The following is a 14,211-nucleotide window of genomic DNA, read 5'->3' as shown; positions in this document are numbered from 1 at the left end:
ACCCAACCCATCCCCAACCCAACCCATCCCCAACCCATCCCCATCCCAGCCCTTCCCCATCCCATCACATCTCTTCACAACCCATCCCAACCCATCCCAACCCAACCCATCCCATCCCATCCCACCCCATCCCAACCCATTCCATCCCATCCCAACCCATGCCTCTTAAATCATAATATTACATTATCAAAGGATCTAATGGTTGAGGAAAATGTGGAAATGTCATTTGAAAGTCAACATCCAGATCTATGAAAGTCCTGCAAAAAAAAAAAGGCGTAAAGTGCCACATGCCATGGAAATTCATGGAACCAGGAATGGTTGTCTTGAATTGATTCCCCTTTGTCCTTCCTGAATTTGTCAACATGTTATGTTCTGTCAAACACTGTCATGGAATTTCTGTTAACTTTTGTGTGGAAAAATCATGGAAACTTTGTTGCAGTTTAATCGTCAAGACATTTAGGAACCCTATGTACATCTCAGTCATTATTGGTAGTTGGCAAAGTAATGAAACTTTTGCGAAATGTGCAGCATGTGCATAATCGTAAATATATTTTGTTTTTAATTGAATTGTTTGCAAAGTTACAATTTGCCTTTGATTTTTAAAGAAAATGCTGGAAAGATGCAGTTACTTTACTGTTTGTAGACTTAGTGAAGGGTTATTACGTGAATAGTTGTATTCCTCTTTTGTTGTGAAAATGCTCAAAGTTATTGACCATTAATGCAACAAGAGTAACATTATGTCATAGATGACACTACTTCTGGATAATAATTAGTATCTAATTATTATCACTTAATTATTCATTCCATGTTGACCCCTGACCTCATGCTTAGGTCACTTACAAAGTAGGTCAGAGCTGTCACGTTCATTCAAAGATTGATTCACAGAATGTTTATAAAATGCAAAACTAGGTCAGTTAAAGGCACTTAGCCATGTGTTCAACAGGTGTTTAAGTTTCATCAAAAATGAAGGGAAAAAAAAACAAGAATTAAATGTAGTTAATAATATGAGTCTTTTTGTGTTCTTTATGTTAGTTTTCTTACTGGTAATTTAGTATAATTGCTCATTTCTGTCCATTTTGCAGGCTGTTCCAAACATCATTGGCCCTAACGTCCACACTTCGGGAACCAAAAACATTGAGATCTGTTCCTTTGAAGACACAGGAACAGTCGGTCACGTCATCACCGATCCTTCGGATGTAGAATTCCTACTTCTAGGTGAGAGTGAAACGTTTTGTTTGTATTTTATTGGGATGCATCAGGGAACGTAGGTTATGTCATCGTTTTTTCTTAAGTATCAGCACCTTTCAGGTCCAGTTCTACTGTCTAACTACTCCTTACAAATGGTTTCCAAATCTCTTCAAACCAATTCTTGAGGAAGTTTTAACTGTTCAATATTCCACCATTTCTTCCTTTCTTTGAGGTCCCACATGATTAAAGTTCTGTTAATGTACGTCTGGTTGTGGTTTTTGAAGTGAAAGAAAATCGTTTAGTCTTAACTTCTTTGGCAACCAAACACAGTGTGTGTTAGTATGTACATCCTACATAATCCATGCATTGTATGCACATTATGTCCATTGTTTTTTTCATCAGTATTAGTGTATATTTGACATATTATTGTGTAAAAGTAAGTTGGCCTGACGTTTCGAGCTCTTCTGGCAGAGTATACTGATTGCATTGACATCTGGAATAATAACAATAGAAAGATTGACTCGAGATGAAAAAAAATACAAAAGACATACCATGTTCAGTATAAATATGAAGAATGTTCAGTGTCGATGGTTTCTTTCAGCGCAATGACCTGTGTAAGGACAAAGGAAGTATTATGCAAAATTAAATATTACAATATGAAATAATAAAAAAAAATAAAACTGTTAGCAAACTGCTTATCCACTAGAGAGCCTGTGTAGGAGAATGTGTAAAAGTAAGTTGGCCTGACGTTTCGATCCTAGCAGGATCTTCTTCAGAGGCTAAATGATAAGTAACAGTAACAGAAGGGACAAAAACACTCACAGAATACAGACAGGTTAACGAGCATGGTGAACACAAAGATATAGATGTAAGGGGATTAGTAGACAAGGGATGGAGAGAAGAAAGCAACAGGGGAAGAGGATAGGTAGGAGATAAACAGTGGAGGGACAAAGGGAGGATTAAAGGAATGGGGTAGGGAATAAACTGGAGAAGGACAAAGACAGAAAGGTGCGGAGAGACATATTATTATGTAACAATTGAAAACCATAAAGACCCCTCAGTTTTATGGAGTTTAATATGCATATTCTTAATATCTATTATATTTTTCCACACTTACAGGTACTACTACCATCCAGCTGACTACAGAATCGATCTTCCTAACCAATGACTTTACATCATCAGAGCCCAATACCACTTCTACTTTCAGTCGTCGGCGACTCTTGGCCACTTCTGGAGACACCCTCAGCGGTATTCCTAATCCCCTCTTCTGTCTAGAGCTGGAAGATATGATGATATTTAGAGTTTCCATCAATGAAGTCAACCGTAGTCTCAGTCACTACCCGGTTTACGTCAAGGATCACCTCTTTAACACTAACCCTACATTTGATTACAGCGAGTTCCGAGACCTCAGGTTCTACATGGAGAGCACAAACGTGTCCATCTCTTCATTCGCCCACGTGTTTGTGGAATCGGGCCAGTACGTGTTCGCCGACACCCAGGAGCCCGAGCACGAGGTGATCATTTCCGTGCAGGAAGCAGGCGTGTCGTGTGATAGCCAAGATTTCAAGGTCCAGCCGTCGTCGAGTTCTAACCTGGTGGAACAGAAGGTGTCCAAGCATGAACCAGGAAATGAGGAGCCTGACTGGGGTCTTATCATCGGTAAGATGATTTCATAATACAGGAAAATGTTTGCTCTATTTCGATCGGTAGAAGGAAATAAGAAGATTTTGCCAAACTATGTATCCTTAATAAATGACTGAGGAAAATAAACTTAATTTAGTAATTGAGGAAATCAATGTTCTCTGATTGGCAGATGATAACCGAAGGAGTTGAATAATTATAATAGGGGAAAATATATTCTGTGATGGGTAGAGCTAGGATATCAAACAAAATAAATGTTCTCTGATTGGTAAATGAACATGAAAGGAACTATTTTTTTTGTGATTTGTGCATTTTTGATGAAAGCTAGAGGTGTAACTGAAGTATATCACTGCATGCATGTTACTGATGACATCAGTATCTGATTTTCCTTTAAGTTCTCATTATGCATTCAATCATAAACAGGACCTAACTGATCTCCCTCACCCTTTTCCATTCGTACAATCTCAAAGAATGAGCCAAAATTTGCCACAAAAATTTCATGAACATGATTGGGTGATTATTTACTTACTACAAAGAAGTATTAAAAAAAAAAACAAGAGATTGTTTAGACTGTCAAGATTGAATGAATGATAAGGCATCCAGGTCAATCACTGTCTTTGAACTACTTAATCTCATATCACTCTCTTACTCTGTTAATTCATGTTCAAGTATATATATATAAAAAGGAAAACATAACATTTTGGATCAGTACTTTAGCGAATACTGAGACATTGAACTCTCTTCCAAGATGTTTGCTATAGTGAACAGAATATCGCCGAATACCTGATGTTCAACTCATAAGAGTGTCATGAGAGTTATTTAATAAATGTAGTATCCTCTACATCCTTGTTCTTCTTCTCTCTTCTTGTAGGTATGTTATCCTTCTTGGCTGCATGTGTGATACTGCTGGTCGTCGCGGTGATTGTCTGGAGACCCAAATATGCCGGTATCTACCCCATGAAGGCCTGGAAGCCAAAATACAGGGCCCTCGGTGCCCCTCCAAAGATTCCAGGTTACCTGCAGTATCAGGATTTTGACAGGTATTAACAAACTAAGAATCCACTTAGCAAACTTTTTCTCTTTCCTTTGGAACAGGTCTTTTTTCCAGTTTCATTTTTTCAAGCAGTTCATTTCTGTAAAATTGATGGACAGACTAGTGCCTTCTAGCGATAACATTGATATCAATGGTCTACATTATGTTTGTCAGAAATGGTAGGGAATACATTTTTAATAACAGTATTCCAAAGCATTGAGAAATCATTAGAATACAGTCCAAGTATACTTAAAGTGTTAACCTTTCTTACTAAAGCGTTGCTGACATCATTGTCATCCTGTTTCTGAAATAGCAAAAAGCAGGTCAAAAGTCTTGTTTTTTTGTAGTCAATTTATTTTCTTCATTTTTTAGAGTCAGTACTGTCACACAAAGGGGAATTAAGGTTTTGCGACCATATTGTTCTACAATAACTTTGATATTCTTTATAACAGAGAAGAAATCGTTAAGGCAGGGGGTGTTGGAGATGCCTCCATCCCTGCTGGAGCCGGGCTGGTCAAGAACGAGACTGGTCTGCTAGAGGACCTCAACGTTCGTACACTCTACGACAAACTGGAAGATCAGACCCTGTACCTCTCACAACAGCTGGCCAAACAGCAGGAGGACTTACTCGGGTTTTACGAACGCATGAGCCAACAGACGGACGGTCTGAAGAGTCTGTTGGTGAACCTGGATGCAGCGAAGATTGAGGGACTTCAGAGGTCTGGGCCAAGGGTGGAACACGACGGGCTTCAAGGGGCTGCGTCTGACGGACCCAATGTAGTCAACGTCACCTCCAACAGACAGTACAACTTTGCAGGTAACGTAACCTCTCAGATTGGTGATTGCAAAATATTGCTGTAGCTTAATGATGGTGTAAAACTGAGTCAATCAATCATCCATGTATTTAAAAACAAAATATATATTAACAATATATATTAACAATATATACAATATTACAACAATATTAACAATATATATGAACAATATATATGAACAATATATATGAACAATATATATGAACAATATATAAACAATATATATTAATTTAGAGTTCCCCAAATGCAGTCTTTGGGAATTATCTTTGACAAAATGGAACTTCAGGCTTAAAAAATCATTGGTTTTTAAAAAAACAAAGACATATTTGGCTGAAGTGGGATTTGGACCATTTGTAGTCAACAATATCTTGGCCCTTTTTCAAATAGTGAAAAGTTTCCTATTCAGTTTAAGTTTTTAGGTGTGACAGGTACATGGCTACATGGCTCGGTCAGACCGACAAAAAGTTACAATCCAACGCAAAATACAGCTAAAGCTTCAAAACAGGTAAACTTCAAGAACTATTCAAGTTAATTGAAAAACAGGTTTGTTATGCATATTTTGACTCAGTCTTTACAATTTGTTCTCCAAGTCACAGAATATTGTTGAACATGTTTTAATATTGGACATTGTTTTCCTTGTCACTCTCTCATTTCGTTCTGAATCCATAAAGCAGGAAGCAGATCTCGAGAGCACGAGTTGATGGAGGCCCTGCAGGCGCTCTTGGAGAAACTCAACTCGGGTAAGATCCCCATCAGTCCTGAGATGCTGAAGCGAGGGAAGACCAGTATGACTGGAGGTATGAGTCTGGTATCGGGGAAGGGCGCAGCAGTGGACAAACTGCTGGCCCGGCAGAACCAAGAACGGGTGAAACTGGAGAAGGACCTGAGGATGGAGGAAGAGAGGGAGATAGAGAACCTTCTGCAGATGGATGTGAGTTTAGAGTTTCCTGTTTTTACATCTGAGAGTAGACATTAAAATAATCTATTGCCATCTCTCGGATTTAGCAAGAATAATTGCAATCGTCTCGAAGTTTTGTTTTGGAATTTTGTTCTTGAGTTACAGAAGTAGGTTACTTGCAGGTCAAGAGTAAAAGTCATTGTTTGTAGCAATATGTGGTAAGATTTGGGTGTAGTTATCTAGGTTGTGGATTGCTTTGGAAAAGGAAATTGGTTTATTAAAGACACCGAGGACACTGTGATAATAGAATAAATTGTAACCTGATGAAGTCACATAACTGTTTCTGCACAGAATGCCTAGCTTGAAGCAAAGCTGATCCAGAGAAAAAATAGGAAGTAATGTGTGTTTTGAAGTAAAGAAATAGTATTATTGCTTTTCTATACTTCCATGGAAGACAACTCAAGGCCACCTTAAGTAAAATAAAACAAGAAAAAAAATCCAGAATGGTTTCATCGAAGGTTTTTTAGTTAAATTTAGGTTTCTATCAGCTAATCCAGCTAAGTACAGTAAATAAAGTTCTTGTAGCATTCTGAGATGTCAGATTTTACCAAGTTTAAATTGATACTTTTCATTCTAAAATATAAACCTGTTCGGGTTCACAATTTTTTAGGCCAGACAAAGAAAGTCAGCTCTTGAGGATCTCAACAACGAGCTCAACAAGAAACTCGAAAAGGCATCGACTCAGGAAGAGGTGGACAGGCTGATCACAGAACACGACAAGCGGGTGGCCGATACCTTGGAGAAGTTAGAGGGCAGCAAACAGCGACAGATGCAGGATCTCCTGCAACGCTTGGCACAGAAGAGAAACCAATGCGAGGCAGCGATGAAACGTCAACATAAACAGGAAGCTGAGGAGGCGGGACTCACCCTGGAGGAGGATGAGGATGGAGATGCCTTTGCTACCCTCCTGGAGCAAGGAATCGCCCTCGATCTACTCTTCGCGGAGGAAGCTTCCGGTAAAGCGAACGCTCTCGCGGAACAGAACAAGAAACTCAGAGACGAATTACAGCTCAAGATGTCTGAAAATCTCTCAAATGCAATGGTATATTCTACAGCGTTTCGTTTTATTTTCAGCAGTACAAAAAAGGAGCATTTTTCATAGAAAAATTTTGACTTTAAGTGAACAATGTCATTCCTTCTTGTGACAGTTGTTAATGTGTTGGTATGTTAAGGCTATTATTGAAAAATGTTCAGCTAAATTTTGTTACTTTCTTGGTTTCATAACCTGTATTTGAGTGTAGCATAGTATTCATAAATGGAAATGACATCGAACCACATTGAACCGAAACTTCACAGAAAACAATAAAAAAAAATTAAGAAAAAAAAAAAGTCATTGACCAAGTGAAATTCTCCTTATTCAGCATAACAGACTCAGCTGTGTGTGTTTTAAGACAAGCTTTCCATCACTGTGTTTTCTTTTTATTTTCAATTTCCGTCGTTTGATCTGCAGGACGATCTAGTCAATGCAGGTACTTTACTGGGAGAGGCTGTCGTTGAAATGAAGCGGGAACAATTTGACATGGAAGCTGCCTTAAAGAAGAAAATGGACAAACGCCATGGCGACCTAACAAAGTCCATGAAGTCTAGAATGGCAGAGAAAAGACGCAAAAAGATCAGAAAACTGAAAGACAAACACGCAAAGGAATTAGAGGCAGTGAGTTATGTTTGTTTTCAAATTTAAACTTAAGTGTGGTTAACGTCGTGTTCCATGCAGTTGGGGTATCTAGATTTTAAGCAAAAAAAAAAAGGTTTGAAATTGGTAAACTGTTATTCCTGGATTAGTGTATCTAGTGTTACTAGAGATCCAAACTTTTTGGAAGCTACAGTATTGGGGACAACTGTTCTTCACCTCTTTGTTATGGTTGCATTAAAAACTGTTTTTTTTTAAGATTATAGCATAAGATACAGTGAGAAATTCTCCAGGGTTAAGAAAAGTTTTACAAATGACTTTTAGAGAGTAGTATTGCTTTTTCTGTGACCTATATTGTTTTGGTAATTTTGGGTGATTTTTAAGCTGTTATTCCTGGGTTAGTGTCTCTAGCATCACTGGAGATTCAAACTTTTCTTTAACTTGACCTCCCTTTTATGATTTCATTAAAAAACTTTCTTATTATAGCATCAAAAGCCCTACAGAAACAGTGAGAAATTCTCCAGGGTTTAAACAAAATTCACAAATGACTTTAATAGATTAGGGATTACTACTGCATTTTCTGTAACCTTTTTTGTTCTGGTAATTTTTAAGCTGAATGATATTTTAAGTAACTCATGTAACATCACATGCAGTATTCCTATGACATTTGCATTTCATTCAAATGATTTCCAACAGGTCAGGAGAAAATTAGTCTGTGAAATTTCAAGTTTTGAGATGATATTAACAGACATAATTTCCGCCAAAAAATAGAGGCATTTTTGGTCTCTTGCTAACAGCAATCATGGTTTGAATACTAGTTTATGAATATAAATTTTTTTATTCCTTACAAAATTTCCTCTTTTGAGAAGAAATATGTTCCGTAGTTTTCCTAACTCATGATATATGACAGTAGAGTTCTCCAAATATTTCTTCAATAAAAAAAGATGCTAAGTTGCATTATAACCCTTATCCCATCAATGTTCTATAAATTCCTAATTTCTTAAATACCAGCCTTCGACTGAGGCAGGTACAAATACAGAGAACAACGAGTTTGATCTAAGCTTTGCAAAGACTGCAAGGCCAAACCTGAAGAGCCGAAAGTCACGTTGCAAGAAGGTAGAGTTTGATGGTGACCGTTTGAAGTGACCTGTGGTGTTTGGCACTAAACTGATTTGTGTTCTGATATTTGTTCTGCCTTTATAACTAATCCTTTCTTAATCTTTTTGGTTTGCACCCTGTTTTGAGGTTCGGTTTTGGTTTGTATCCTTTTTCTCCTCCTCACCACCCCCCTACCACCCTGCACGATGTGAAATATTTCAGGTGTACCACTTGCTTACGTTTTTTTTCCTGGAAAGTCGGTTAATCAAAGTTAGGACTAATTTGAAGTGAACATGGACAAACCAGCATGGAGGAGTTGCATGATATACTAAGAAGATGTTTTTCAAGACCGGAGTGTTTATATTTGCTCTCTCTTATATTTTTATGTACACAGAATACATGAGCCTCTATATGTATCAATATGTACATACAAATAATATATGTTTATGTATACAAAATACATGAGCCTCTATACCTATTCATATGTACACACAAAATATGTGTTTATGCACACAAAATACATGAGACTGCGCGTATCCATATGTACACAAATTATTTTGTTTATGTACACAAAATTCATGAGCCTCTACACGTATCCTTATGAACACACAAATTGTTTTGTTTATGTACACAAAATACATGAGCCTCTACAGGTACAGTATCCATATGTACACACAAATATATATGTTTATGTACACAAAATATAAGCCTTACCATTCTCACCTTTATTACTTTATGACATCATTTAAACTCCGCTGGGCCTAAATGAGGGGCCAATATGATCACCTGCACAGAGGCCTCTCTATACAACATAAATACATCATCTTTACTTATAGTATTAACAGAGTTGATACATCAGTACACAAAAAAACATTAACTCTTTGGATAATTATCATTACACACAAACTATAGAAATGTATAGCCATTTTAATTTTTTAAATTTTTTGTTCAAAATACATGAGCCTCTCTATGCATATACATAAAAATACAAGAATATTGCTCTCTTTGCTTTTACTGATACCATTAACAAAGTTCAAGATTTTCTAATTTGGCCAGGAAGCCAAAACTAATACTTTTTGCAACGATGGATATAATTGTTTATCATCTGTAGTGATGCAATCGGTTGAGTAATTACTTGCAGTGTTCCATTTTGTTCTACTTTTCCACTCACTGCACCAAGTTTATTTCAAGTCAGTGTCAGCATGCACTTTATAGGATGTTGCAGCACTGTTACTGCTATAGTGATTACATATTATGTTAGGTTAGGTTAGGTTAGGTTAATAGGTTAGGTTAAGTTATGTTTTGTTATGTTATGTTTGGTTAGGTTAGGTTAGGTTAGGTTATGTTAGGTTAGGTTAGGTTAAGTTATGTATAGTCAATAGCAATATTAATACCTTTCAAGAAAGTCGCAAATGCTGCTTACTGGTTATAAATGGTAGAGTTTGACCTGAAAATGTCATTGAAATATCTGCCATCTTTAGTAATTACTAATGACCTTGTATGCACAGAGATCCATTTTTGAGTAAAGGGGATAAAGAAGCATTCATTATTAAAGTCATATACTTATGATTCAACTAAGCTACCCACCATTCCAAACACCTACCAGTACAATGAAAAGCCTAAATAGAAGCAGATTTATACTAAAGAGTTCAATATATATTCTGTCCGACTGATGTCACAAGGGAATACTTTACAGCTTCTGCCTGGTGCATTGTACTGGTTAATTGAGCAAATCTGCACTCAGGGAATTGTCTAGATATGAATAAATGTTCTTCAACTAGAACATTAAAACACATCCAGCTGCCTTTTTGTTTTTCCGACCACAAGAATGCATTTGTAAAAGTCTGTTTTTTTTTGATCAGCTTGGTCCCGACGATAATGTAGAGGAGGTAGAAGCTCGGCAGAGGCAGGAGATGGAGGCGCTGGAGATGAGATTAGCGGTCGAGGAGGCTGAGCAGATGAAGGTGATTGACAAACAGGTCTCCGATGAGCACTCTGAACAACTACAGGAGGAACACAGGTCATTGCTTAAGAAGGTGAGCTACAGTTGAACTGTAACCTTGTCAGTAGGGCTTCATAAATGTACAACAGTCTTTCAATGCTGAATTTATTTCAATAATCAATTTTTTTCCAATACCATTCCCTGCTCAAGTTTAATAGTAATTCTATCACATTTAAGTCCTCTTCCTACCCTCACCCATCCTACTATACTGTACTACTACTATAGCCCTAGGGGTTTGTGTGGTCAATCTGTGGGCCCAAGAAAATATGGGGATGGCTAGAAAATAAAATAGGAGCCCTGTATGGTATTCTCCCCCCTCTCTGGGCTCTCGATGCCTCTGCCCTCACCATCCATGTATCCCTCCATCCTTTCTGACTCTCTCCCCTCTGGAAGACCACTCTAACTTTCTTATTGGTACCTTCCTGTCTAGTTTTGAGTATTTTCTGTAGTTACATATATATAGTTGTATATAGTTATATATATATATATATATTAATGATTTCTTTCTTCACCACAGCTTGCTGTGACTAACGAGGTAGATCCCGTCGCCCAACAACAGCTCATGGACCAACTTCGCCGTGACAACGAAAATGCCCAGTATGAAATGTCCCAAGAGAGAGACAGACAAGAGTCAGAGATGCTGGCCAAACTGGCAACTCGCCAAGAGAGGAAGAAACAGGAAGTGAAGCGACTGGCAGAGGAAGCAGCAGCAAAGAAGATCTTGGAAGAACAAGAGAAAAGCATCAAGAGAGATGGTCTCTCTGAAGGGTTCAGTGAAATCTCCCAAGAGGAACTGGCAAATATGTCAATGGAAGAACAGGTTTGTAAGAGATCCAATGGGAATCAAAGTTTGTACTTTTAGGGAATGTTTGTTTGCTCCTATGCGATGAGTTTTGATCGAATAAATTGTTGTATGCACCAACGAGGATCCTGATTATTGTTTGAAAACATGGCACTGTGTAAAGCAGGGTTTCCTAACTTTATCCCCCCTGTGGATGTCAGAGCTGTCCACGAACCCCTAACTTTTCGAGACAGGATCTGAGTCATTGCTATTCTCTAATACACATTACAGTGCTTCGTCAAAGATCAAATTCAAAGCGTAATATTGTAATGAAAAAAAATCAAGAGATGAACAAATATATATTTGGAAACTTCAAGATCAGATCAGCTCTTTATCTTCACGACGTACTGTCATGCGTACACCAGCTTCACCAAAGTCATGCGGCCAGTCTCTGTTTCATAATTCAGTTATTTATCACATTCACGGTACTGTACTACTTTGGCAACATACGCGTATGGAACACGAAAAGAGTTTGTCAATAGGTACGACTTTTGTACATTACTAAATTATATGATATATCAGATTTTAGTTCAACAAAAATTACTCTAGTTTTAACTTTCAGAAACATCTCACAAACCTCCTGGGATGGACTCACGCACCCCAGTTAGGGAACCCCTGGTGTAAAGACAATTTGTGGTTCTACACAGCAAACATCACAAAGAATAGTGGCTGTTTAATTTTTTTGTTTTTTTTTTGTTTCTTTGCCACTTTAGATGAGAGATTTACGCTAATCAGTTATGATTAAGATATTGCTCAAGGACTGATTGTACATGTAACATCAGCAAACCTAGCCTAGGCAACGACTAAAGGTCTCTTGATTTATCATTCAGTCATCTTTTCAATATCGTCCTATTTTTATATACATCTTATTTTTTCTCTGTGATTCATATCATACCCTATATATCATATTTAATATGTTTAACCTCATTTTTCCGATACAGAGTTTTATTTGACTAATTCCGAGCAAATATCTCAATTTTTATTTTTCCACATATCCAATCGTAGGCTGTTGTTCGTGAGCATCAACGAATGCAGGCTGAACTCAGAGAAAGACAGCAGAAGGCAGTTGAGGATTTGGAAAAGAAGCTGGTCGAAGAAGCCAGAGAAAAGGAAGTTACGGACAACCAACGCTACGATCGGGAATTTGCAAAAGCAGTCACGGAAATAAAGAATAAACAAGGAGCGGAAATCTCTGCCAGGAAGGATCTGTCTGACGATGAATTGCAACAGGTAAGAAGTTCTGTTCTTAGCTCCCACGCTACAGTATTGTTGGGTTTTTTCGTTGGCAGGGTTGATTAATTAGACAGACATCTCAGGATAATTAACAATAATCAGAAACACGATTAAGGTCTGATTCGACTCCGATTTATTGATATTTTCTCTGCGTTTGGAATATTTTCTGTCAACACACTCCCAGAATGTGACTCCTCTAAGAACCAGCAAAGGTCCTTCTAGAAGCTTTGATCTGGGTCTCTTGACCAAATCACATGACATACATATTAATGAATAATTATGAATCAATAACCAATCGCAATACTGAAGGTTATCTTTGATTTTACCGAGAGGCATTGGTAATCCTCTACACAACAGTATGTAGGCAATAATCTAACGCCTGGGTTTATACCAGAACAGGTGTATATCACAACAATGTGTGCAGATTGTGTGAATCACTCTGTTGTTGATGTAGTATAAATGAGATAGGAACATCAAGGTTTGGTTAAATGAAATACATATTAAGAGCATCATGTAGCACCTAGGATCCATTTGTATTACAGCTGCTTTTTACCTCACCACTGGTCAGAAATTTATTCTTCTGTGTTGTTGGCTGTCAGTCTGTCTGTCTCTGTCCAGTCATCCACAGCAAAATATGAATATTTTGAAAGTACCCATATGGATGTTCTTTATATGTTTCATGATGAATTCCTTCACTTTTCTGCAATATTGTGCTTAGAATTTTATGTATCGGGGGAAGATAATTAGGACATGTTTTTTGAGACCAGGAAAGCTTGTATTTTACGATCTCATATATTGGCAAAGTTTGATACACCCACAACATGACAATGTTCCAGCAAATCATACACAGCTTCTGTATATTAATTTTCCTGACTATTTGACATTTATTTATCATAGCTGTTTGAATGATTATTCTTTGCCTATTGATTATATTATGGATTTATTATTCCAAAGTGATTAATATTGTGAGACATGTTCTTAATTATTTTACTCCCAAGCTTCTGGCCGTCCATGCTCGTGAGCTGGAAGATCTGGAGGATCGCATGGAGAGTCAGAGAGCCCGGCAACAACTGGACATGAGAGACCGTCTGGCTAAACGGAAGAAACGTCTGCTGAAAGAAGAGAAGGGCAAACAGCAAGTCGCACTAAAGAAGGAGATGATTGAACAAAAGAAGGAATTGGGTGAAGTCAGGTCAAAGGTCACAATGGAGAAGGAAAGGAAGGAGATGACTGATAAGATACATGACCTTGGGAAAGACCAAACAGAGGCTGTTATTAGAGAGGTACGAAAGCAACTTATGAACCTAAGCTTATAGGCCAGAAAGCCTAATATGTGTTTCAGCAAGCATGTAGCCATGTACATTAAGCAACTTATAAACCCAAGCTTAGGCCAGATAGCCTAATATATTTTTCATCAGGTATGTAGCTCTGTACTGTAAGCAATTCATAAAACTAGGCTGAGGTGAGATAGCCTTACATAGCCTAATGTTTGGTAAGTCATGCGATATGAACTCCATCAAAACTGATCTTGTGTTTACTATCAATTCGATAAACCTAGGCAGTCTCAAAGGAGTTGACAGCTAACTTTCACTCAATTTGAGTGAAGCGATTTGCAAATGTTTCTTGAAAGGTTTCAAGAAATGATTTTATGTCACTCTTTTGAAGTAATTTCATTCGAGGTGATAAATGTTGCTCACTCAATTAAACCATTTGCTAATCTTCTTATGATAGCAGCTTTGCTTGTTCAACCATTGTAAATAGGAAACAGAGAG

The 14,211-nt window shown here is 37.6% G+C and overlaps 1 protein-coding gene across 1 annotated transcript in view; it reads left to right on the top strand.

Annotated features, from left to right (window-relative positions):
* Positions 1–14,211, top strand: part of LOC139977381 (uncharacterized) — a 212,008-nt gene that overhangs the window by 183,158 nt on the left and 14,639 nt on the right. Inside the window, exons 134-145 of the mRNA XM_071986681.1 lie at positions 1,083–1,215; positions 2,308–2,847; positions 3,701–3,869; positions 4,315–4,679; positions 5,352–5,608; positions 6,246–6,677; positions 7,086–7,289; positions 8,277–8,381; positions 10,226–10,399; positions 10,883–11,185; positions 12,212–12,436; positions 13,438–13,722. Coding sequence (XP_071842782.1) covers positions 1,083–1,215; positions 2,308–2,847; positions 3,701–3,869; positions 4,315–4,679; positions 5,352–5,608; positions 6,246–6,677; positions 7,086–7,289; positions 8,277–8,381; positions 10,226–10,399; positions 10,883–11,185; positions 12,212–12,436; positions 13,438–13,722 — 3,192 coding nt within the window. The remainder of the gene's footprint in view (positions 1–1,082; positions 1,216–2,307; positions 2,848–3,700; positions 3,870–4,314; positions 4,680–5,351; positions 5,609–6,245; positions 6,678–7,085; positions 7,290–8,276; positions 8,382–10,225; positions 10,400–10,882; positions 11,186–12,211; positions 12,437–13,437; positions 13,723–14,211) is intronic.

This window comes from Apostichopus japonicus, chromosome 12, assembly GCF_037975245.1.
Source record: "Apostichopus japonicus isolate 1M-3 chromosome 12, ASM3797524v1, whole genome shotgun sequence".
NCBI lineage: Eukaryota > Metazoa > Echinodermata > Holothuroidea > Aspidochirotida > Stichopodidae > Apostichopus > Apostichopus japonicus.
The sequence above is the reverse complement of the archived record's forward strand: the minus strand, read 5'-3'. Positions and strand labels throughout refer to the sequence as shown.